Source organism: Trichosurus vulpecula, chromosome 9 (assembly GCF_011100635.1).
Source record: "Trichosurus vulpecula isolate mTriVul1 chromosome 9, mTriVul1.pri, whole genome shotgun sequence".
In the NCBI taxonomy this organism is placed as follows: Eukaryota; Metazoa; Chordata; class Mammalia; order Diprotodontia; family Phalangeridae; genus Trichosurus; species Trichosurus vulpecula.
This window is the reverse complement of record NC_050581.1, coordinates 154,179,214-154,204,149: the sequence shown is the minus strand read 5'-3', so window position 1 is coordinate 154,204,149 and position 24,936 is coordinate 154,179,214. Positions and strand designations below refer to the sequence as shown.

The 24,936-nt window shown below is 45.3% G+C and overlaps 2 protein-coding genes across 2 annotated transcripts; both read left to right on the top strand.

Annotated features, from left to right (window-relative positions):
• The first annotated feature begins 1,553 nt into the window (after positions 1–1,553).
• On the top strand, positions 1,554–4,674 carry JAGN1 (jagunal homolog 1). The gene is made up of 2 exons (XM_036737374.1): positions 1,554–1,798; positions 3,670–4,674. The coding sequence occupies exons 1-2, from the start codon at positions 1,710–1,712 to the stop codon at positions 4,130–4,132; spliced, it is 552 nt and encodes a 183-aa protein (XP_036593269.1). The 5' UTR covers positions 1,554–1,709; the 3' UTR covers positions 4,133–4,674.
• Positions 4,675–8,041: 3,367 nt separating this feature from the next.
• On the top strand, positions 8,042–23,729 carry IL17RE (interleukin 17 receptor E). Its single transcript, XM_036739225.1, is given in 16 exon segments — positions 8,042–8,216; positions 8,735–8,848; positions 11,122–11,219; positions 11,668–11,830; positions 11,970–12,109; positions 16,015–16,083; positions 17,244–17,310; positions 17,981–18,034; positions 18,066–18,280; positions 18,551–18,598; positions 18,745–18,790; positions 18,959–19,107; positions 22,391–22,459; positions 22,537–22,588; positions 22,666–22,773; positions 23,077–23,729. Coding segments are annotated over 16 exon segments (2,220 nt in total).
• The last annotated feature ends 1,207 nt before the right edge of the window (positions 23,730–24,936 follow it).

Here is a 24,936-nt window from a genome sequence, read left to right as displayed (position 1 = left end):
TCCCCTTTTGTGAGGACGAGTGCTCTTAGTTTCCTTTTAAAAATTATTGGGGGCAGCTAGGTGGCGCACCTGCCCTGGAGTCAGGAGGACTTGAGTTCAAATCCAACCTCAGATACTTGACACATTTACTAGCTGTGTAACCTTGGGTAAGTCACTTAACCTCAATTGCCCTGCCAAAAAAAATTTTTTTTATTGATACTCTTTTCTTTAAACATCACTCCCAAAAGACTTCCCTCCATACCCCCATGAGATCCTCCATTGTAACAAATAAGTAGAGTCAAACAAACGAATAAAAGAAGAAAAATCAACACATTAGTGATGACTGAAGATGTATGCCTCATTCTATACCCTCTTTGCATTCTTCATCATCAAATTGTTCCTAGTTTTCCTTTAAAGGCACAGCTCAAGGATCAACTTAAGTACATGTATGTCATCTATGTGGTATTAAATCGTAGATCTATAATACTGCCAAAATGTCATCATAAATACTAGAATGAAGGGCTACATCATCAGGGCAAAAAGAACCTGGAGTAAGGCAAGGTTACATTTTGTCAAAGATTTCAACTTGTCCAAGGAATTTCACATCTTGTTTGAGAGAGTAACAGAGATGAGCTAACCTGACTCATTTGGAGACATGCCCGGACACCCTTGATACATTGTCTCATAGTTCAAAAAGTTTGTGGTCCCTGCATACACACACACACACACACACACACACACACACACACGCACGCACGCACACTCTATACCTGCCTTTTATATATATCACATATAATATGTAATTATATTAGCTAAGTAAGGATAGGCATAGTATATACCTAGAGAAGCAGTCATGTCAAAATGTTGTTCTTTTAAAATACAAAGTGAATGATTAATACCACAGATGAACCTCTCAAGATATTTTTATTGCAAAATCACATATATTTATGAAAACACACCCAGCAAAAGGCATAGGAAAAAGAGATCCCTGAGGCCTATTAAGACCTCAATCTGGCCTTGGGATGAGACAAGCATAAATACATGATGGTAGTGGTGCACAGTGTTACTTGCTCATTCCAAACCAGTTGTGCCGGCTCAATGAAGTAGGCTTTAAGTCTAGAGGACCTGAGTTCGTATCCCTGACCGGCTACTAACTTCCCCTCACCTCGCAGGGACTCCGTTTCTTCATTTGGAAAATGAAGGCGTTGGGCTAGATAACGGTCTTTTTCATCTCTAACGCTTAAGACCTACCGGTTCTTTTCTTCCCCTCCCCCCCATCCCTCCCTGCCTCGCCCCATTCCCCAGTCCCACCCCCAAAAACTCTATCTTGTGCTTGAACAAAGCACAGATTCCTGGAAGCTCAGACACTCGACTCAGTGTCCCGGAAGGAACTGAAAAGCAATGGTTTCTCCCAGCTCCAGGGCAGAAACCATAAACTTCAAGCCCCAATCCACGTGCTAATACCGAGACGGAGAAGGATGACTCATACACAAGGCACGACTACCGAGTTGGTCTTCCAAGGGCCTAGAGAGGCCGGAAGTCCTCCCTCCATGGGGAGGCGAAGTTGCTGGAAGGGCTGGGCTCGGCTGAACTCGGCTCCCACTCGGCTGTGTTCGGCTGGGCTCGGCTCCCGCTCGGCTGCGTTCGGCCACGCTCGGCTGAGGTAGCCCGTCGGTGGGGCAGCCTCGCTCTCACGCTCGCTCTCTGGGCCTCAGCTCGGGCTTGGGGCGATGGCGTCTCGCGCGGGGCCCCGGGCGGCGGGCACCGACGGCAGCGACTATCGGCACCGGGAGCGCGTGGCCTCGCACTACCAGATGAGGTAGGAGAGGGGCGCCCTGTAGCCGGCCGCCCCGGCCCCTGGCCGGGCCTCCCCGTTTCGGGGTCCGTGGGTGGAGAGTGGAAGTGGAGCGGGAGGGAGTGGGGGAGGGGAGACCCTGCTGCATCCGGGAACTTACCTCGAGCCCCTCCCGCTGCTGGGGGGGCTAGGGGGGGCCTTCCTTGGGTGCGGCCCCGCATGCGCCCAGCCATTGACACCCAGAATTCCCATTCATCCCGTGCCCATTTAAAAATTGCATCCTAGACCACCCTCCCTGATTCATTCAAACGCTTGACCACCGACCAGTGCCCACCCGTGCTTTTTTTTAATAGAAAAGAAATTCACTCTAGTTTTCATTTTTTTTTTAATTTTCAAGCATTTATTTTTTTCACCCCTCCGCGCACCCCCCAAAGAATACAAAACCCATTTCATATAGACGTAGTCGAGCAAAACCAATGTGATCCATGTTTGGGAGTTTATCCACCTTTGGGCGTGGGAGGAGGGGGTGGGACCGGGAGAGATTGGCTGGAGAAATTTACACTCTATTCCAGCCCTTGACCTCTGACTTATACCTGGGTTCTCCCCACCATCCATTTGACCCAGACTGCCCCTCCATTCATCCAACCAAAAACTATTAAATTCCAGCTCTGTTAGATTCAGACCTTATCCAGGTTTATTGTCTAATAGGGAAGGTAACATTTGGTGCTTTCTAAAGGCCCTCCCAGCTACTTAAATCCTATGATCCTATAATTAATCATCAACCCGAATTTATTAAACATTTACTATTCACCAGGCCATGGGTTAGTCACTGGGGATAGAAATACATAGAATGAAACAAATCTGCCCTCAAGGAGTTTACATTCTGTAAGAGAAGTGGGGAATCCCTAGTAGATTAGTGTTTCAACAATCGGCTAGCAGCTGTTGTGGGGGTGTAAGACCAACCCAAGCCCAACAACAAGAACTTACCAGCACCCTGCAAAAGCACAGGTTCTTTTGATCTGCTTAACTAAGGAAAGCTGTGTTAAGGAGTTGACAAGCTTACTTTAATTAAGCATACAAATATCATTCACTTAGTTCAGGGGAAAAGACCAGCACAGTGAACTTCAGAGAAAATTACAAACAAGTTACAAACATCAACAGACAGACCAAATACAGATTCATAGTTACCAACATCTAGGTTCAGCCTGGGGGCTCAGAACAAGGGTTGGTCCAGAGGCACGGGTGCCACCACTGCTGCAGGAAAGAGCTCCAAAGAAGAGAAAGCCAACCCCTGGTTTTATATCTTTCAGCGTCAGGGGTGAGTCACACATGCAACTCACCCACATGACCTAAAATTGTCACAAAGAGGCCACTTAAACCCACGTGGTCTAAGAGCCTCTGATGTCCCAAACCTATCACTCAAACTCATGTGTAAACTGAGTTAGCCCCACCTTGGGCCCCCACCTTAGTTACCAATCCACACCAAATCCTATAGGTTTACACCTAATAGGGGTTTGGGCCTGGAGCTTAGCACCTAGTAAGGCTCAATGAAATACACTGAATTACTCAAAAGAAACAAAAGCCGACTAAGTGCTAAGAGCCCATTTTGCTTACCAACACAATTAGCATCACTTAATTTTTATTCCCAGTCTCTTTGAAGTTCTATCCAGTGGCCCATCCAAACCTGCCCTTTCTCATAGGTCACATGTGGGTGAAATTCCTCCCTGGGCTGCCCAAATTGATCTTGCTTATACATCTCTTCCCCAGCTTTATTCCCACCGAGTATGAAGCTGAAACAAAAACGTGTGTATGTATCAGGAAAAGGGCCTTCCCCAGAGTGGCACCCCAGTATCCTCTAGATGCTAAATGTGCTCTTCTTTTGCTTTGTCCCACAGTGTTACCTTCAAGACTGAGATTAAGAGACTAATCTACATTCATATAGGTCTTTGGCTCCTGTTAGCAGCCCAGATGTGTGTGGGGCATCTGAAGCTCCTGTCCTATGATCAAGTTGCCATGCCCTACCAGTGGGAATATCCTTACCTGCTGAGCATTGTGCCCTCTGGCTTTGGCCTGCTGTCATTCCCCCGAAACAACATAAGCTATTTGGTGCTCTCCATGATCAGCACGGGGCTGTTTTCCATTGCCCCTCTCATCTATGGCACCATGGAGATGTTTCCTGCTGCACAGCAGCTGTACCTCCACGGCAAGGCATATCGTGTCATCTTTGGTATCTCTGCTGTCTCCGTCATGTACCTGGTGCTGGTAGTGGCCGTCCAGGTTCATGCCTGGCAGCTCTACTATAGTAAGAAACTATTGGACTCTTGGTTCACCAGTACACAGGAGAAGAAACGTAAATGAAGCTTGACACATGGACTGTGGGCTGTAATTAGGGATAGGTATGGGGTTGGGGGAGTGGGGAGGGGAGGCTGGGTTTCAAATTGAGAAGAGTAAGAGGGTAGAGGGACTAGTCCTGAAATATTCTTCAAGCCTCTGGCCTAATAAGATTGGCAGCAGGTGTACACAAGGCTGTGATTCTGGACTCCACTTCCTACCTCCCTCACCTGCGTGTTTGAAAGACTGTGTTGATAGGGGGCCCTTGGAGTTGGATGAGGCTCCCTTTGGCCAGAATTGGATGGTCTTTTTCTGTGGCTTGAGCTAGTGAGGTTTTGGGCCTTCAGGATTCCCCATAGGGATGGATTATCCTCTTCATCTCCTATTTATCATCTTTTACTTCTTCCTTCCATCCCTTCCACTCTTTTCCTGCAGCCATGAAGACAAGAAGAGACCAAGCAGAAGCTAGTAATAAATCAGGTTCCATCCTTTCTAGGAAGGATTGTGGTTTCTGATGCCAAGAATCATGACTCAAAAAGGAACTCAATAAAATTCAACTGTGCCCTGACCATCTGTGCTTTGTATTTGATGAGATTCGGAGTAACATGAAGTACACATTCCCAAAATTGTTCTTATCAGTGGGTGAAACAAAGAATAGCAACTTGTACATAATAGAGATCTGCCATTGTATGTACAGTATTCTTTTCTGCCCTACCCTGTATATGGAAATGCCTATTTTATTTGGAGCTTAAGTTCTGAATAAAATGAAAAAAAAAGAAATGAGTGAGATCTTGAAAAGTAAGTCAGTGTGGTGTATAGTAGGAAACTGGAAGTGGGGAAACCTGGCTCCTGGTCTTCAGCCACACACGTGCAGTGGACTTCTCCATGGGTACAGGGGTTTTTATCTCTTGACATTTGAAATACAGGAGATTTCCATTCAGAATATTGGAGAAATACTAGCTCACATTTATTTTAGTGCTAAAGGGTTTGCCAAGTGCTTTTCATGCACTATCTCATTTGAGGTTTGAAATATTTTTCATTGAATATTTTGGTTAATCAGTCAGCATTTGGGGAGCATCTACTTTGTCCTCAGTACTGTGCTATGCTGGTCAGTAGGACACAGTTTAAGTGGCGTAGCCTTTTCTCACAATGAGTTTAGCAGTCACAATTGGTTGACAACATTCATTGAGCTGTCCAGACTGTTCAGGCAAGAACTAGAGAAAGGTGAAGTTATTGAGGGGTGGCATCAACAGGAAGTCTCAGCCAGAGGAGCTTGCCCAGGCCTTGAAGAAGGGTGGTTATCCACATGAAAGGGAAGGGGAGGGAATTGTAGGGGGTTACTTTTTATAAATAGGTATGCGTAATCATATGTAGATTGCCAAATTTTTACAAATTAAAATGGAGTTAAAATACACAGTACTAGCTATGACATGAGAAGCATAATTCCTTTTTTGAATTTAGGTTCATGTATCAAATCCTTATGAACATCAGTTGTACTTGGGGAAAGAAACTAGGTATTTGAGCATTCCAGTTGTTTGGGAAGGAATAAGAATTAAATGAATTGTCATCTACCTCAATGACATTACTTTAGAAATGCTTTATTGCTAGAATATTTTCTACATCAATTATTTCCTAATTACCTTCACTGAATAGAAGCCTCCTTTATAACAGGTGTTACTCCCTATTAACCAAATCAATGATGAAGCATCATTGAATATATTCAATAGCGTAATGGCGGAGAAACTCAGATTACTTCTGTCACCCTAACCAAGGAAGCTAGTTGATTCATCCTTTCAGCAAAAGGATCAAGGCCCAACCAATGGAGATGACTACAAGATAAGACTGGGTCTCCCTGTTGAGGCTTCTTTCCTCGAGTTTCCTAGGACTTGGTTGTCTTCCAGAAGAACAAAAGTAAAGGCACCAATTAGACTAACTGGAGCAGTGTTAAACAGATATGCACTAGGCAAACTTACCCCTTCACATTCCTCTGTTGGATCTCATTAAAGCAGCAGGTGCTCATAGAGTTGGTACCTTGGGAGCTGGTATAACTGAAGAGGCCCAGGGCCCTCTTATTTCTGGGCCAGAGCATACATGGGTTAGGAACAGGTTAGAGTATGAAATCTGGGCCATTTGATTATGATACAAGCTAACAGATGAGAGGTACTGTCTTTGAAAGGTTAACCAGCTCACTCCCATGTTCTTGTGGAGAAAGCCTTTCTCCCAGGCAGAAAGCATCCTTTATTTACCCTTATTAGCATTCTTCTGACTGTAAATAGCTGGTTGATGCAGTGAATAGAGCACCCGGCCTAGAGTCAGGAAGACCAGAGTTCAAATCCTGCCTCAGACACTTAGTAGCTACGTGACCCTGGGCAAGTCACTTAACCCCTGTTTGTCTCAATTTTCTCAACTGTAAGATGGTGATAATAGCGGCAACCACCTCCCAGGGTTGTGAGAATCCAAAAAAGTGCTTAGCATATGGTCTGGCACGTATTAGGTGACGAGTAAATGCTTATTCCCTTCTATTCCCCTCCCCCTTACTGACACCTGCCAACAATCCCTGCCATCTCATAAAAGTCATTGTTTCCTACGCTCCATCCAGCTATCCACCCCTTTTCTGTCTGCACTCCTTCCATTTATGGTAAGCAGTCAAATCTAGGTTACAAGACCTCTAACATCACTTTCCTGTCTGTTTTCCCAACTTCAGGAGGTAGGGGCATACCCCTGGTTCAGAATAGCCTGCCTGCCTTCCTTCCTTCCTTCCTTCCTTCCTTCCTTCCTTCCTTCATTTATTAAGCATTTATCACAGTACTGATGGTCTCGGAGGTTGAGGTGTGAAGCCACAAGACAAGAGATGCTAGACCTTAGAACCCAGAAGGAGCTTAGAGATCACCAAATCCAAGTCTCCTGATTTTACAGATGAAGGTGAGTCTCAGAGCAGGAAAATTACATGCCCAAGGTCATTTGCTAGACAGTAGCAGAAATAAGATTCCAACCCATGTCCTGAGTCCAAATCAGATGATCTTGCACCATCCTGCCCCCCAGGTATCTTTGTTCTCTCAACTGCCTTGGCAGGCTCCTGGCACTCACAAAATAACAGCTCAGTAGATGTCTTCCAAACTTCTTTGGATAGATGTTTATTTGAAAGGTGGGGCCTGAGGCTGTTTGAATGGGGCACGAGAAGGCGGAAACTGTGGGATGGTAGGGTCCCCACAAATGATGGAACTTTGTCAGCCCCCTCCCCCACCTTTTTTTTCCAGCACAGGAAACCGCAGGAAACCAGGTCAGTATCGTACATGGGCCCCTCCCCTATCTCCAGGGCTCAGGGGCAAATTTTGGAACTGCCTGAACTCAGCTGCCTGGAGAAATGGGGCCTTGAGGTTCTGGGTCCCTCTGACTTTTCTCCAGAGTACCCAGACCAAAAAGAGATCCATAGGATAACAGGAGAAAGGAAATTAGTTCTTGTTGGGCTGGATTGAGAGACGAGAGGGCAAGGACCTCCCCAGAATTAGAGTGGAAAGATCTTAGTGCTGTGTTCGTACCTCGAGATCTTTCACTTCAGAGATTTAGGGCTGCAAGACAGACAGGTGAAAAAATCAGGGCTCCAGGTGAAGGTGAGGGGCGGGAGAGGTCAGAGAGCCACCCTTGGCAGACACTCCTCCCTGTCTGTGGGCGAAGCCCAACCTTTTCCTTAAACTTGGACCCTGTCATCCACCTACCTGCTCCACCCTCGAGGGCAAATCAGCGTCTGGAGGCCTTTGGCTCTTCTGGAACTGGGAGCAGAACTTCTTTTCAGAACAAGCCCTAGCTCGGAAGAAAAGGAATGTGGTTTGGCCGGCTGGTGAGCAGCTGAGGAGGAGCTTCAGGGCAGGCACAGGGACAGGCTCGGGCTGGAGCGTCCTGTACCGAAGAGGGACACCTGGCAGCACATCTCCAGCAATGCAGCCATGTTCCCAGTGCGCTGATCTCTCCGAGGCTCATGGGGAGCCTGCTGCCAGGGGCTCCCCTCCTTGTTTCCACCTTGCTTCTTCTCATCAGCCTCTCTGGCTCTGCTGGGAGCAGGTCCTCTCATGTGAACTGGTGGGGGCCCTGTTGTTTTCAGTCTTCCCACATGGTAAGGACATGAAGCACTGGGGACAACCCTTGCCCCTCCTTCTCCACCTGCCCTCCGTCTGGCAAAGATTTTCTTCAACTTCATTCTCTGCTTCCGCTTTTTCCCCCTTTCCTGCCCCCAAAGTCTCTGCTTGGACCACAACTTCAAGGTGCTGGTGGTGGGTTTCTGGCACATTCAGGGTGGAACCAGCAGATGACCTAAGTGGGTGGGATGGTAGCCAATGACTTTTCCACTGGGCAATTTGGGACAAAGATCCTGGGCTAGTGTTTCTCTGAGAGCCTTTATATTAATGCCTCTTTTCCTTCCTTTCCACCCTGATCCCTGGGCCCCCAATCCTGGCAGGATGACAATTTTATCGGTGAGTCTGTTTTCTCTTTTGTAAAAAAAAATACTTGTTTCAAGTCTTTATAGTCTCCAGTGCTCCCTACTCTTGAGCCTGAACTAGTTTCTCCTGTCCGTATAGAGAAGTAAATGTACCTGAGTCCCCAACGTTTGTCCCCCTTCCTAATCCCTTGCAGAAAGTCCTGCTCTTGAGCTTCACCAGAATGGGGTCTTGTCCAAAAGGTCACAGTGCACTCTGGTGTGGCGATGCCCACTCTGCTTCCACATCCAACTTGTTTTGAACATGCCAGGTATGGAGAACAGATCCCTAGGATAGAAGGATTGCCCTTTGGGACCAGTCAGTTGCCACTGGATAAACTGGAGTAAGACTAAAGCTATTAGATAATCCATTCACCTTTAGTGAGTGGGCACATGGGAAGGGAAGAGAGATATCTTGAGAAATAATGTTAGTAATGGGGGATTAATATGTGGGATCTTAGTTCAAACCTAGGATCCTTTGAGTCCTACTTTGTCTCTTATAGGAATCCAAAGATCCTGTAAGATCATGAAATCATAGGATTTTAGAGCTGGAAGGAACTTCAGAGATCATCTAGCTCAATGCCTTCCTTTTATAGATGAGGAAACTCAAAGCCTGGAGAGGGAAAATCTCAGTTCAAGGTCACATGGCTAATTAGTGGTTGACCCAGGACTTGTGATACTTACATCTCCCATTTCCCAGTTTATTACTCTTTCTACTGTGTTACCTGCAGAAGAATGTGTTTGCTTTCCCTTTGTGAACTCTAAACAGATTAAGGATATGCCAAAATGATCCTCTGTATCTTTCAAATCTTATTTGAAATTTTTTACATTTTCAGTCTTTAGCGATTCTTTGAGTCATGAATTTGCCTTTCCTGAGTTCTCTGTGTAACGCAGAACCTCCTTTTATTTAGCCTCAGTTTACCTCCTGCAATCTTTAAGTGGTGCTCTCCAACTTAGTTTTAATACACTGGGATTTGGGAACCTTTCTATACCTTTTGAAGTTTTATAGACTATGTTAGGTCTAAGATCAAAAGGCACAGAGACAGAACCTAGGTCAGTCAACGAACATTTATGAAGTACCTACTATGTGCCAGGCACTAGACTAAGTGCTAGGGATGCAAAAAGAGGCAAAAGACAGCTCCTACTCTCAAGAATAAGAATCTCAGTCTAAAGAGGGAGACAACATGCAAACAATTATGTACAAACAAGATATACACAGGGTAAGTTGAGATAATCACCAGAGATCAAGAAAAGCTTTTTGAAGAAGGTAGAATTTTAGCAGGGTCTTGAAAGAAGTCAGAGGTAAAGATGAAGAAGGAGAGAATTCCAGGCTTGGGGGCAGGGAAACAGCCAGCAGTGGTCACCCTGACTTAGTGGACCAAGGTTTTGAGGATTCGTATGCCCTGGTCATTTGGCTGTCATCCCATTCCATCCACCATCTTGATGTTGGTTTCAGTTACGTAGGATGAAAAAAACATGCTTAATCTCAGACACCCAGGCCTGCAGAGAACATTTCAGGCTGGCTCTGAATGGCCCAGGAAAGTTAGAGTCTGTGGGATATTTTCTCAAGGTAGGTCTAGAGAGCTGGAGCCTTTTCTTGATGTATCTGTAATGAGTAGGCCAGGAAAGAGTAACCATGTGGGTTGGTGGAAACTTTTGAAGTTGGGAGTGGTATTTACTGAACTTATCTGTCATTCTGGTTATTTCTACCCACATGTCCCACCTCCCTGCCCATTCTGGGGCAAGAGGCCCTGTCTAACCAGACTACTGACTTGGATTGGTCTGAAGTGTAAAATGCTAAGATGATCTACAAGGAGGTTCAGTCTTTTTAGTCTGCCCTCCCATAGTAGCCCCATCTTTCTCCTGGATTTTTAAAGTTCACAACTTTTATTGAGCACTTTTAAGTTGACAAAGTGCTTTATGTACAGTATCTTATTTGCTCCTCACTACAACCTGTGAGGGCTGAGAGAGGAGGATACATGACTTGCCCAAGATCATGTCTGTGAGATGGGATGCCAGACCAAGTCTTCCTGTCTGCAACGCCAGGATTACATCCATTTCACCATGCTGTATCTCCAAATGACAATTTCTTTTTTTTTTTTTGCAGGGGGAAGGCAAGGCAATCGGGGTTAAGTGACTTGCCCAAGGTCACACAGCTAGTAAGTGTGTCAAGTGTCTGAGATCAAATTTGAGCTCAGGTCCTCCTGACTCCAGAGCTGGTGCTCTACTCATTGTGCCACCTAGCTGGCCCAACGATTTCTAATATCCAGTATGCTTCATTAGAAAAAGGAGGCAGAGTAGGGGTAGAGGCTAGAATTTCACATTTGGAGTCAGGGGGACCTGGGTCTAAATCCTGACTCAGATATTTATTAGCTATGTTATCTTGGGCAAATCAAAAATCTCTTCTGGCCTCAGTTTCTTCATCTGTAAAATGAGGAGGTTAGATTACCTGGTCTCTGAAGTTCCCTTTAGCTCTAATTCTGTCCTATGACCACTGAAGGGGCTATATATCCCCAGTGATGCTTTTCTCCTACCCCATCCTCAGGTCTTCAAAAACCCTGGCTTCACTTTCTAGTGAGGAAATCTCACAAGTCCCACAAATTCCTGCTCTGCATGAGGCTCAGGATGCCAACCGCTGCCCAGGTACCCTGTCTCTTCCACCATTCTCTCGCCCCCTTTACTCTGCAGCTTATCTGTGCCCTGATCTCTCTAATGTTTTTATTCCCAAAGCGTTCTTGCTTTTATTGACACATCCTATCCTCTTACTGTTTAGGTGGAAGATGTGGGAAGGGAAGGATGACATGGATTATTTTTCTCATTTAACAGATAGGAAAACAGGCCTTGAGTGACTTACCTGTGGCCCCAGAGGTATTCAACAGGAAGGGTGGGTCGGATCTGTGATGTCTAGTTCAAGGCTATTGTGCTTTATGGCTCATAACGATCATCAATAAATGTGTATGTAAAGTGCCTATGGGGTAAAATGTGATGGAGATAGGAAGAAAGACAAAAACATGGTCTGTGCCCTCAAGAAGTTCACCTTCTACTGGTGCAGACAACACACATAGAAGATTGTCTTGTCTTTTGTCCTCAGTGGAAGTTGCTATGTGACTGCTGCCTGGCTAGACAGGCCCACCATGTTGCTGTCTCCTTCCCAGCTAGGCCCAGCTCTGGGCTACGCTTAAAAAGGACCCAGCTCAGCCCTCCAGAGACAGTGGATGGGACTCTACAGCTGCCTGGTTCCCAAAGGCGCAGAGGTGAGCATGAGGGTATGCTTTCTGGAGAGGTGGGCTGGGCTGGGAGTAGACTCCCAGAGAGTGCCCATGCCTCAGTGATCCAGCCTGCCTGGGCCTATTATGAGCTGAGGGTCAGGGCTGCTCCATCTGCTTCCTCCAGGGCCTGAGTTCTCCTTTGTGCTGCTGCTGAGAGAGAGGGCTATTGGGGTCACAGCCCTACCGGGCCCTGACATCAGCGTGAGGCTGTGCCACCAGTGGGTATTTGAGTGTGAGGAACTGAGCAGTCCCTTCCACAAACAGGTAAAAAAAAAATGCAGTCCCTTGGCCAGACAGACCATAGGGCCTGAGGATACCTGGAGGGCATTCTCAGGGAAGGGAGAAGAAAATAACCCTACAAAGAACTCACTTTTATGTAGCAATTTAGAGTTTTAAAAGTGCTTTCTTTGTAATAACCAAATGATGTATATAGTGCAAGTATAGATTATGTCCATTTTATAGATGAGGGAACTGCGATCTAGAGAGCTTAGGTGATTTGAATTATATTGGCTGCCCACAGTGGAGGGACTGGAATCTGAGCCCAGGTCTTCTGACTCCAAGGCCAAGTGCTTTTTTTACTACTCCAGTGTCTTCCAGGAGAGAATAATGTCTTTATGGCAGGGTCTCACAAGGCCTTAAGCAAAATCCCATCTTTCTTCATTTTCTCATATCTGTTCTTCAAGGGCTATTTATTATTTATTATGTCTACCCTCTCCTGCCCTTTCCCAGACAGTCTCTCTCTGTTCCCTTATGTCATGAAAGTCATTGCATAAAATATGATAGGCTGAACCTGCTGAGAATTTGTGTAGATGCATTTCCAGGAGAAACTTCTCCTGTGAGTCCCCTCCCTGACAGAGAAAGTATGACCTTAGGGTTCAGAAGGAACATGGCCATGGCCACGAAGGGATTTGTTTTACCTATGCTAATTTGTTACAGGGTGGGTTTTTTTTTTCCTTTTGTTTTTAATAGAAATGGTATGTGGAAGAGGGGAGAGGAGGTGGCATTGGTGATGTTGAAAAATAAAGAATATTGAAACTTTTTTTTGAATGCACAGAAGAGAATGAATGGAAGGAAACAGACAAACAAGATAATTTTGAAAGTTATGTTGTCTTTTTTTTTTAAAACAAGGAGTATGAAATAGATGTTTATAGTTTCCTATACTTTTTTGTGTTCTACTTTGTAATAGAAATTATCTTGGGGTGTTTTTTTGTGTTGAATTCAGAATTTTAAAAGCATGGGAAAAAAAGAGGTGCTTATCAGCTCCAATGAACCTCAGCTTTAAAAAAAGTTGTGCTTTTTGTGAAGTTTCCAATTTTTAAATAACGTGTAAATGCAGATCTCCATCTCATCTGTAACTTATCCTATATGTACCTACATACATATACATACATATATACATAAGTGGGATTTCAAGCTTAGAATGACTTCAGAGGCCATATAGTCCATCCATCTCATTTTACCTTGGGCCCAGGTTGGTCACACGGGTGCTTGCAGTAGAGATAGAAGCCCCTGGATTCCAAATCCAGGGAGCAACTTTTCAATAACTCACATCTCTTCCTGCCCTGAGTCTCACTGTTCTAACTAGTGCTGCTGTAAAAATCTTTGTACATAGAGACCTTTCTTCACTTCAGTTTTTTTTCTTGGTATGTAGTCCCAACTGTGGGATGGATCACCAAGTCAAAGGGCATCACCAATTTTGTCACACTGGGCCAGTTTGCTTTCCAGAAATGCTATCTGCTTAGCCCTGGAGAGTATGCCTGCACCACTGGTTTTCTCTCTCTTTTAAAATTTAATGGTGATAATTTAATGCATGTGTGGAGGTACTTTGTAGTTTTCCTTCTCATCTCTTTTAATTATTTTAATTCTTGGGAGCAGCTAGGTGCTGCAGTAGATAGAGTACTGGTTCTGGAGTCAGGAGGACCAGAGTTCAAGTCTGGCCTCAGACACTTACTAGCTGTGTGACTCTGGACAAGTCACTTAAATTCTGATTGCTTCCCCCCAAAAATTATTAGTGAGATCAGATGTTTCCTCATGTTTATTTACTTTTTGCTTTCTTTTTCCATAAATTGCCTACTTTTCCCTTTCAGAACTTTTATTTAAAAAAGCATTTTGGGATGCCTTTTGTCTATACAGCACAATGATTTCTGAAAATCATTGGACATATCCAACCTTTCTTGTAACTCTCTCTCTTTCTCTGCATGTGTATGTATATATGCACACACACATGCACACACACATGTGTGTGTATATGTGTGTATACATACATATATATATATACACCATAGATGTAATGACTGTATCTGACAATGTATATACTCTTCTTTCCCCTATGCTCTGCCATGAGAAGAGGGGAAAATTTCGTTATCTGTTCTCCAGTTCTATTACTGGTTTTTATGAATAGTCTCTCCATCTTTTTTAACTATTAATAACTTGGTGTGTTTTTACCGTTTACCTCCTTTTTTGTGGGGGAGCTGGAGATCCAGATCTGTGATTTCATTAGTGTGGGGTTCTCTTGGAATGGAAAGACCTCCCCCTGATTCAGAGCTCTATCTCATATCTAAGTTACCTAGGGACTTGCCTGGGGCACTGTGAGCCTAAATGATTTCCTTATGGTCACCTATGTACCATCCAGATGCTGAGGCAGGACCTGAACCCAGGTCTTCCTGACCCTAGGCTGACCCCGTCTGCTATTCTTTGCTGCCCTTTTATCAATTCTCTGTATGTTTTGGAAGTCAAGATGTGCCCAATATAGTGTTCATAAATGTTTTTGTTTTTTCTCTTATTTTTTCTTTTTATCTTAGGCTTTTTGCTCCCATTGTTCAAATATTTAAAAATTTTTCTCTATAATTAAACCCATCAATGTTGGCCCTAGTAATGACTTTATAAAGTTTATGGAGGGCATATTTTTAAGGGGGGGCATTTCTGGTGACTTTATGACTCTGGCCAAGCAAGGGTTAACAGCATGACACCCGATCTTTGAAATGTTGCTGAGTCTGGAACTGTGACAGGCAATGAGGCTGAAATTCCAGCCAAGGTTTTGAGGTGAAAAAGACTGGAGAAATTCTTTATAACATCGGCCTATAGTTGCGTAGTGCTTTAGGTTTTTCAAAGCCCTTTCATACATATTATTAACCTTTGATCTTCATAGGACCCTAGTGAAATTAGTAGGACAGGGATAATTTTGTTTGTTTTGTTTTTTTAATTAATTTTTTTTCAATTATCAAGCAACTATTTTTTTCTCCTTCCCATTTCCCCTCCCCACCAAAAAAGGAAGACCAAACCCCATATAATAAATAAGGATGGTCAAACAAAACAAATTCTTTCATTGGTCATGTCCAGAAATGTGTGTCTTGTTCTGCATATTAAGTCCATTACTTATCTGTCAGGAAATGGGCATCATTCTTCATTACCAGTAGAATGGGAATTATTAATCCCATTTTTAGATAAGCATAACTAAGGCCCAAGGAGGTTAATCATGGTCACTCAGTGAGTTAGTGTCACTAGATGGTACTAGAACTCAGGCCTTCTGACTTCCTTGTCCAGTCTTCTTCCAAACTGCCATATGTCTGGCACCCTATGCTCTCCAGGTGAATTCTTCTAGGAGTTAGCCTATCTCCCAGTGCTCCAATGAGTTTCATCCCCCAATAGCTCGCAGCTGTCACCTCTGAGACCAGGCAGTGGTTATGAGGACCTCACAGGATCATGGACGTATCATATATGTGCTAGCCTGGTAATCCTGGCATCCAACCTCCTGGTTCTGGCTGTTTCCATCAGGGAAGTCAGTCTGCCTCCTGTGAGCAGCCCTGGGGGTAGGACAATCCAGCCGTAGTCTCTTCTTACATAACCTCTAGTCCTTTCCCCACAACATAATTGTCAGGCACCCAGACAGCAAAATGCTATTAAACTACAGACTATTAAACTATTAAAATACAGACCCTCCCCAAGGACAGCAATTTTTTCAGAGGAAAAAGAAAGAGTATTTAGCAGTGCAACAAAATTAGATCTATGTAACCAACTGTCATGGGGAATTTTCAAGCCTAGGTCCTACTTCCCTCTGCCTCAACCCCTAAGCTTCCAGATCCTCCCCACTGGCTGGGGGATGCCCATCCAGAATGCACCTGCCCTTCCTCAGGCATCCTCCTTTCCTCCCCTTTCTGCTTCTCCTACAGGAGACTGTGTCTGGAGGTCACACGGTCCAGCTGCCCTATGAGTTTCTGCTGCCCTGTCTTTGCATAGAGGTGAGAGGTGGTGTTGCTGAGACTTTGACAGGGGCATACGTGTACTTTTAATTCTCCATAGTGCCCAGTGGATTATTGACTATTCCTGGCCCTCATCGTCTCTATGTCTGGAGACTTACTTCTCACCCATCCATGGGAGGTTGAGGAAGGGCCTGCCGGGGATGGCCAGTCTAGGATGAGAAGCTAATATCTATATTGCATTTTCAGGTTTCCAAAGTGCTGTGTATACTTTCTCCTTTGATCGTCATAACCCTGTTGTAGTAGGTTATATTATTGTCCCCAATTTACGGAGGCTTAAAGAGGTTGTGACTGGCCTAGGGTCACACAGCTAGTGTCTGAGGGGGTTACCTGAACTCCAATATTTCTGATTCACCATACCACTTTGTCTCTTGCACCCAATCTAGGACTGATCTGGGTGCCAGTTTTGCTTCAGAATGTTGACTCAATAGTCAATAGTCAATGATCATTTATTAAGTTGTCCTAGGAGTTGAGAACTGGAACTGACCTAGTCTCCACTGGGGTCATTTGAAGGGATGATCTTGATTTCAAGTGACCATTCCCCTCCTCCCAACTTCACATGATTAGCTGATAAAATGAGATGGAAAAGGAGAGAACAAGATCCTGAAGCTATGGAACATGTCAGGATGGGGCAGGACATGATGTAACAGGTGGCTGATGGGTAAATACACTGAATGCAAAGGGAGAGTAGCAGGACTGCAGGCCGGAGGTTCTGCTGAGCACTACATTAGGTGGCCTTGGTCAGGGAGGTGGGGGCAACATGAAGACAATGAATGCCTCAAGAGGTATTGCTGAAATGAGACTGGGGGTGGGGAGATGGAGCCCAAATGGTGAGGGTGGTAACCAACCCAGATGTGACACAGTTCTTGGTGGAAAAAAGGAAATTCGATGTCAGCTATTATCATTACTCAGATTTTATTTTGCCTCCCCGCCTACTGATCTTTCCTCTCCTTCAAGGAGTTGGGTTCTCTTGATTTGTGTGGGTCCCCTTCTTAGATGTTGAGTGCATACTCTAGTTCTTTATCTCTGGCCCCAGAGAATTGGATTCTAATGGGAATAGATGAATGTGGATTTGGGGTCAAGGTGGTATAAAGAAGTGTGCCTCTCCAAGCATCCAACACCACCCCACTTCATTCCGTCAGGCAGCATACCTGCACCAGGATAGTGTTCGGAGGAAGCGGTGCCCCTTGAAAGACCAACCTGAAGTCTGTGAGTGGCCCACACAAACCTCACCCCAGTCTTTCACTCAAAGGATGAACTCCCTCCAAATGACATTATCACAGGGACTTGGGGGTTGGGGTGGGTGGGTGGAGGTGTCATTGTTTTTGCACCTTAGGAACAGGAAAGAAGATGGCAGTGGCACTTGTCTCTTGATGCTCTAATAAGTCAGTCGATAAACATCACCTTGGAGGCCATACTTGTTTCTCCCTCCTTGTAGCCTAGATGGGGAGACAGGCTATATAGTGCCATCTACTCAATAAATATTTGTTCAATGAGTGTTATGAAATGGCACACAGTACAAGATAGTAAATAAGGAAGAGACCAATTGTATGGTACAAACTGTAAATGTTCTAAGATTTTAAAGAAGGAAGAAAACCAGGTGGGCTGGCTCCATCCAGGACTGCTTTGTGGGAACAGAGGGATTTGAGCTAGGCTTTGAAGTGTGGATAGTATTGAATAGTTAGTGGAGAAAGGACAGCAATGATAAATTCACTGAGCTGGGAATATGGTCTGAGTGTGGCAGTGGAGGAAGGAGAAGACAAGGGGCAGACTGGACTGTGGGGAGCAGAGGATACATGTCAGGGAGCCATTAGCTCTAGGGTTGGATCAGTTATGAAAGACATTGGGATGGCCCAATCTGCTTTATCCATCACACTAGCACCAAAACAGAGAAATGATCTTGGATCTGGGGTGGAGGCAAGGAGATCAGGGAGTTGGTAGGATGAAACAGAGATGGGCCTGAGGGTGAGCAAACAACTCACAAGGAGACCTTTTGCCCACAGACAGCATGGACTTCTGGAGATCAGTGAAGTTCACTGACCACAGCTACCAGGACCAGATGGCCATGACCCTAACCCTGCGCTGCCCAGTGAAGCTCAAGGCCTCCCTGTGCCAGAAACAGAGCTGGCACAGTCCCTGTGAAGACCTTCCCAATGCTACAGTCTCTGAGTCAGAGGGGGTAAGGGAGAAGTGGGATGGGGGGAAGAAGGGGACAGACTGAAGCAGAGAGAGAGAGAGAGAGATGGGGTGGGGGTAAAGGGAGAAAGGAGAGAATGGGAGGGAGAGGGGAAGGGAGAGAAGGAGAGAGCAGATTTTTTTCATCACTAACATTAAGGAGCTTTCAATATATTATAACGTAGCCCCACAGCATGAGATGAACAGCATCTCATGACCCTGGAGTGAGTGGGGGTTAGAACTTCTCCCATCTGACTCCTTTCTCTCCCAACAGTGGTACGTTTTGGAAAAGGTTGATTTGCACCCACATTTTTGCTTCAAGGTATGACTAGCAGCAGAAATTTCTGGGAAAAAGGAGAGTTGGTGCTTTGGTTAAGCAGGGGATGGCAAGGTCACATGAAAGGAGAAATATGTCTCTTTCCTCCTTCCACCTCCATCCTGGTGATTTTCTTTTCCTTTCTTCCCTAGTTCTCTCTTGGGAATAGTACCCATGTTGAATGCCCCCATAGGAATGGTGAGCTTGTGATCTTCCCTCATCTCCACCCCACCCCCCATTTAACCTTCACTCAGCTGTGAGTGTACCAATCCTCTAGTTACACCTTTGCTTCTCACCCCCAACCCCATCCTAACGACTGGTGTAAAACTCACCCTCTGTGTAACTCTGTAACTCACCCCTTTACAGCCTCCTCCTGGAACGTAAGCATGAATGTCCAGTACCAACAACTAGTCCTGCACTTCCACTCAAGGAACCCAGCTGCTTTCAGTGCTGCTTGGTGCCTCCCAGGGATGGAACATTACAACCCACAGCTGCCTATTTACACTGTCAGCCAGGTACAGCCCCTGAAGCCTAGACCAGTCTCTGCCATCTCCTCCAGTAGCCAGAACCTTTGTTTCCCCTGACTCTCCCAGGTTCCAGCATTTCCTTCACCCCTTGAGAACTAGCGACTAGCACAAGGGGTGTGAGTGAGTGGGTGGGGGATGTTAATATTAGGGAGAAACCATGAAGCTCTTCACTGCAGTACCTTTGTTTACCTTTATACTTTGTCTAGTTATCCTTCTGCCCTTTATCAAGAGAAGACTTAGAAAGAGATGTGGTTGTCAAGCATTTGAAGGGTTATTATGTGAAAGAGGGAAGAGTCTTGTTCTGTCTGGCACCAAAGAGCAGAACCAGAAGCCATGAGGGAAAGCTGTAGAAAGGCTGGTTTTATCTCAAATAATCAGAGCATTCAAAAGTGGAAGGTGGTGACTGACCTCCCTGTCCATTAAGGTTTTCAAGCAAAGACTGAATGGCCATTTGTTAGGGATGCTAGGGAAGCTATTCTTGTTTGGTGCAAGGCCAGACCAGGTGCCTTTTGAAGTTTCTTATCAAATCTCGGAGCAGGGGCTCTTAATCCAAGAGCCATGAACTTAAAAATTAATTTTGATAATCGTATTTCAATATAATGTATTATCTTTGCAAACCTATGTGTTTTGTTTTATGCATCTAAAACATTACTCTGAAAAGGATGCCTGTAGGCTTCACCAGACACCCAAGGGGTTTGTGGCACCATAAGAGTTAAAAACCTCTATTTTGGACTCTGACTTCTGTTAGTTTGTCTAGAACAGTATTTCCTAACTTTTCAATTCCTGACACATCTGTGAACTTACTAGACTGTGACAAATGGCAAGTGATCCAATCCCTCAACCCTCTCCCACCACTTCACTTGGTCAATCACTGGTCTAGCCAACTGTTCATCCATGGCCCATTTTGTATTTACATGCACATATACACACATCCTCTCTGCTTTATTCCATGGCCACAGCCACCTCCATCTTTTATCACCATCCCTCTAATGTAACCCAGATGTTGTAAGGCAGTGGAACATCTTTAGGATGTATTAAGCTTGAGAATGGTGTCTTAGAAGTCTCGCCTCTGCCCTCTGAAGGTTGTGTCTACTCACTTTGGTCAGTCCTCAGCAAGGAGCAGAATCTGATCCATACATTTGGGCAGCTCTTTTTTTTTACATATATGCCTTTTTATGTATACCTTTGATTTTTATACCATGGTTATTTCATTTCATTACCCCTCTAGGGCAAACTCTCCCTTGTAACAAAGAGAAACAGCTAAGTGAAAATATATCTTAGAATGACTATCTTGGGTGACATGCTGTATTTTGTTTTAGTAGTATTCCAGTTCTCTGCTGAGTCAAGGGAGGTATATTTTGTTATCTGTCCTCCAGGACCTTCTATGTTTTTTTTTTCTATCACTCGGAGTTGGCTTCCTTTTAGTAATCTTTTCATTTAGCCATTATCTCTATTTCTCTTGGGCCTGCCTATTTCACAGTGCATCAGTTCATACAAATCTTTCCATGTTTCTCTGAATTCCCTCATGTTCATAATTTCTACTATACAATCAGGCATCTTTATATTCATATACCATAAGGTTGTTGGGGTTTTTTTTTAGCTATTCCCCTGTTGATGAGTTCTCACTTTGCCTCCATTTCTTTGTCTCTGGCACAAAGAGTGCTGCTATAAATATTTTGATATATATTGACTTCCTTTAGGTATATGCCCAGTAGCAGGACTGCTGGGTCAAAGATATGGACAGTATAGTTATTTTCTCATGTAATTCCAAATTGTTTTTAAGAATAGTTGAACCACTGATGTCCACAAGCAGTGAGTGAATCAGTATACAGATCTTCTTACAGAACATTGAGGTTGGACCAGATGCCTTTTGAGGTTGCTTACCTAAGTTTTAGAGCAGGAGTTCTTGACCAGGGACCTATGGACTTGGCTTTTAAAATTATTCTTTTGATAACTGTATTTCAATATGATTTGTTACCTTTGCAAGCCTATGTATTTTATTTTATGTATCCAAAAACATTGTTCTGAGAAAGGGGTCTGTAGGTTTCTATAGGTCCACCTCCTACAGAACTTTTACTGTTCCCATTTTTCATCCTCTTTGCTAATTTGAATGGTATAGGGGGGGGGTGGGGAACCTGTGGCCACAACGATAATAATAGCACCTTGAGGTTTACAAAGTACTTTACTGATGTGACCTTATTTGACCTCACAACAACCCTGTGAGGTAGGAGCTATTATTATCCCCATTTTACAGATGTAGAAACCGAAGAAAAGAGAGGTGAAATGTCTTGGCTAGGGTAGCACAGTAAATGTCTTCCTGACACTTAGCAGACACACAGTCAGGTCTTCCTGCCTCCCAGTCTTGGGCTCCTAGCTGCCTAAGTGATGAAACCAGAGTGGTTGTAATTTGCATTTCTCTTACTATTGGCAATTTGGAGGCATGTTTTCATATGGTCATTTGTAATTGTCAATTCTTTTGGAAACCCTTCAGTGCTATCATTTGGTCTGTTATCTGCTGAGGAATGACTTTTGGCGTTCTATATTTGTGTCAATTACTATACATTTGTCTATATATTTTAGATAGCATCAATATACTATATATAGTCAAACCAATATACTATATATGATATACATATTTTAGGTAGAATCAATCAGTCAAGAAGACTTTTCCTGGTGCTATTTGTTGCAATTATCCCACCTCCTACCGCCCCCCCCCCATTTCACTTCTAGTTTCTTTTCATATCCAACCTCCTTATTCTGTAGCTGAGAAAACTCAGGTCTAGAGAGATTAAGGGATTTGCCTAAAATCACATAGTAAGTAGCACCCCTAGGATTTGAATAGATGTGCTCTGACATCAGACCTACTACTTCTCACTGCACCATCCTGCCAGTGCTATGGGAGGTCAGAGAATGCAAGCTGCGGCAATCAGGGACTGCTTCATGGAGAAGGTATGACTGGACTCCACCCCTCAAGAATGAGGAGGGTAGGTGGAAAGGAGATGCAAAGAATTCCCGATCATAAGGGCATAGAATCATAGATTTAGAGCTGGAAGGAACCTTAGAGGCCATTCTTCATTTTACAGATGGGGAAACTGAGGCAAGCAGAGCTTAACTGACTTGCCCAGGGTCCTACAGCTAGTAAGTGTCTGAGGCAGGATTTGAACTCAGTTCTTCTTGAATCCAAGTGTGCTCTATCCACTGTCAAAGAGGGGAGGAACATGGCAAAAATTTGCATGTATGGGGATGACCGTTGTATCCTTTGTTCTCATAGCCTAACGGTTCCAGCCCAGTGAAGTCAGATCTCATCATCCCCTTACAGAGCTTCGGGGGCTGTGTTCTGGTAATGAACCTTTCTCATACCCACCCCCCTCCTGTCTACCCTACCTTCATTCTCATTGTGGACCCTTTACTGGGCAGGTGTGGCGGTCAGATGTCCAGTATGCTCAGAAGCGCCTTTTGTGTCCCAATGGTAAGTCTCAGGGTCAGAAATGGCAAAGGGGATAAGATAGGGGAGCCCTATCCTGGCCTCACCTTTGCCTGGTTCAGTCTCTCACAGGCACTTGGGGCTTCTGGCTCTGGGGCTGCTGATGGGGGCAGCCCTGCTGGTGACCATCCTGGCTTTGAACTACCAGGGCTTACAGAGGCTACTGACAGGTGAGATGGCCAGGACAGTGTAGGAGGTGTATGAGAAAGGGAAGAGACTTAGGGATATGGACCTTCCTGCATCAGGGTTCCCTTTGGGAACAGATGTCTCCCCACCCACTCCCCAAGTCCTTCCCCATCCCACTGCTAAACCTACCTCTGCCCTAACTCTTCTCTCCCTTATTCGTCCTCAGCTATGGGCGGTCCCTGCCCTAACTCAGGCCAGAGTTAGAAAGGAAGGGAGGGATGGAGTGCCTCATCTCCAAATCCTCTCCCTCATTCTGCCCCTATCCTTTGTTCCTGCTCTCTTCACAGGCCCCCATCGACCCAGGCCCGTACTGCTACTCTACTCTGCAGACTCCGAGGCGCACCGCCGTCTGGTGGGCGCCCTGGCCGAGCTTTTGAGGGTGGCCCTGGAAGGCAGCGGTGATGTGATCCTGGACCTGTGGGAGGGGGAGCGAGTGGCCCGTTTGGGGCCCCTTCCTTGGCTGTGCGGGGCCCAAGCCCGCGTGACACAGGAGCGGGGCACGGTGCTGCTGCTCTGGAGTCGGACCAGCAGCTACCTCTACCGCCGCTGGCAGGCCGGGGCCGGGCCCAGGGGTGCCCAGGATCCCCAGGACCTATTCGGAGCTGCTCTAAACTGCTGCCTCCAGCCTGGCCCAGGCACCGCGAGAGGGGCGCGACCTCCACTGCTGGCTTTCTTTAGTAAGCTCTGTGCCAAGGGCGACATTCCCCAGCCTCTGCGCACTCTTCCTCGTTTCTGTCTTCTTGGCGACCTGCCCCAGCTGCTCAGGGTCCTAGGAGCTGAGGACTCTCGAAGAGCCCCGCTTTGGCTTGGGCTGTGGCCCCGGCCCCGGCCCCCGGAACGCAAAGATTGGCGGCACTATTTTCGGAACCGTCTGGAGCTGTGCCAAAGACTGGAACAGGAGGCAGCCCAGGTTGAGCTGCCCAGCTCAGGTAGTGGATGAGTTGGAAGAGGTGCCTTTGTTCCTCCCTCATAGGGGGACTGTGAAGCCCAGCATTATATGAAGACAAGCAAGCTAAGGGGAGGCCAAAAGGATCTCCTCCCCATCACCAAGCTGGAGCCTTCTCCCTCTCAGACTTGGCCTCCAGCAGAGGGGGTGCATGGGAGTGGGGTGTAGAGAAGTCAGAGGGAACTGCTCTGAGGATGCATAGGGAACTCAAAACATCTGCCCCTCCTCCCCGCCCCCACAAAAGGATTTGGTATTCTAACATCTCTGGCGAGGAGCTGCTTCAGTGACTCCCCCAGACCAGGCCTCAACTGTTTGCCAGGCCGTTTCTCACCCCTTGTACATGAATTTTCACTTCTGTTAAAGTGTCTTGATTGGAGACCAGAGGTAGTCTTTAGGATTCCTTGCGTCCCCGTCCCCCACCCCAGTTTCCTGGTTGGATAACAGTGAAGAGACCTTTTGCTCCACGTTAGACAACTGAAACCTAAGATGAAGTAGGGAAGCTGGGATAGGAAGCAAAGAGGGGGTGATAGAAACAGTTGTGCCTCACTGATCAGAAGTCAATACAAGAGCAAATGTGTGAGCCCGGAGTTCCTGTCACAGTCTCTTATCTAGGTATAGGTGATCTATGATATTTGCCTGTGGTGCAGCTAGCCTCCTTCCTCTGCATCGCCCCCCCCCCCATTGTCCCTAAGATCTAGGGAGGACTCCAGAGAAAGTGATTGGGTAATGAACTTGGCTGGAGTGGGTAGAGCAGGAGAAGCTGTTCCATGCTACTTTTTATGGCTTGGGATGGGCTGGGCTACACAAAGCAAACATGATGAATAAAGATCAGTGACAATATGGGCATATGAACTTTGGTTAGTTAATTATAAAATATAAACTTTGATTAGTTAATTATAAAGACCATATTCTGGGAGAAAAGATAATGAAACACACCTTCTTTTTGGAAAGGAGGGGGGAAACGAATTACTGCTCTGTCTGTTCATTTCACTTGACTTTTTTTTGTTAAAAGTGATAGTTCAATTGGTGTGGGGGGGTATGTTGGAAAAAAATAATTTTTTTTAAAAAGTCATGGGGGGGAAATTAGAAATTAAAAATAAAAATTTTAAAATATATACTAAATGTAACATATGATAAAATATTTTAATATATACTGCTAATATATTTTAAATAATAATCTGTATATTATAGATTCACAGTT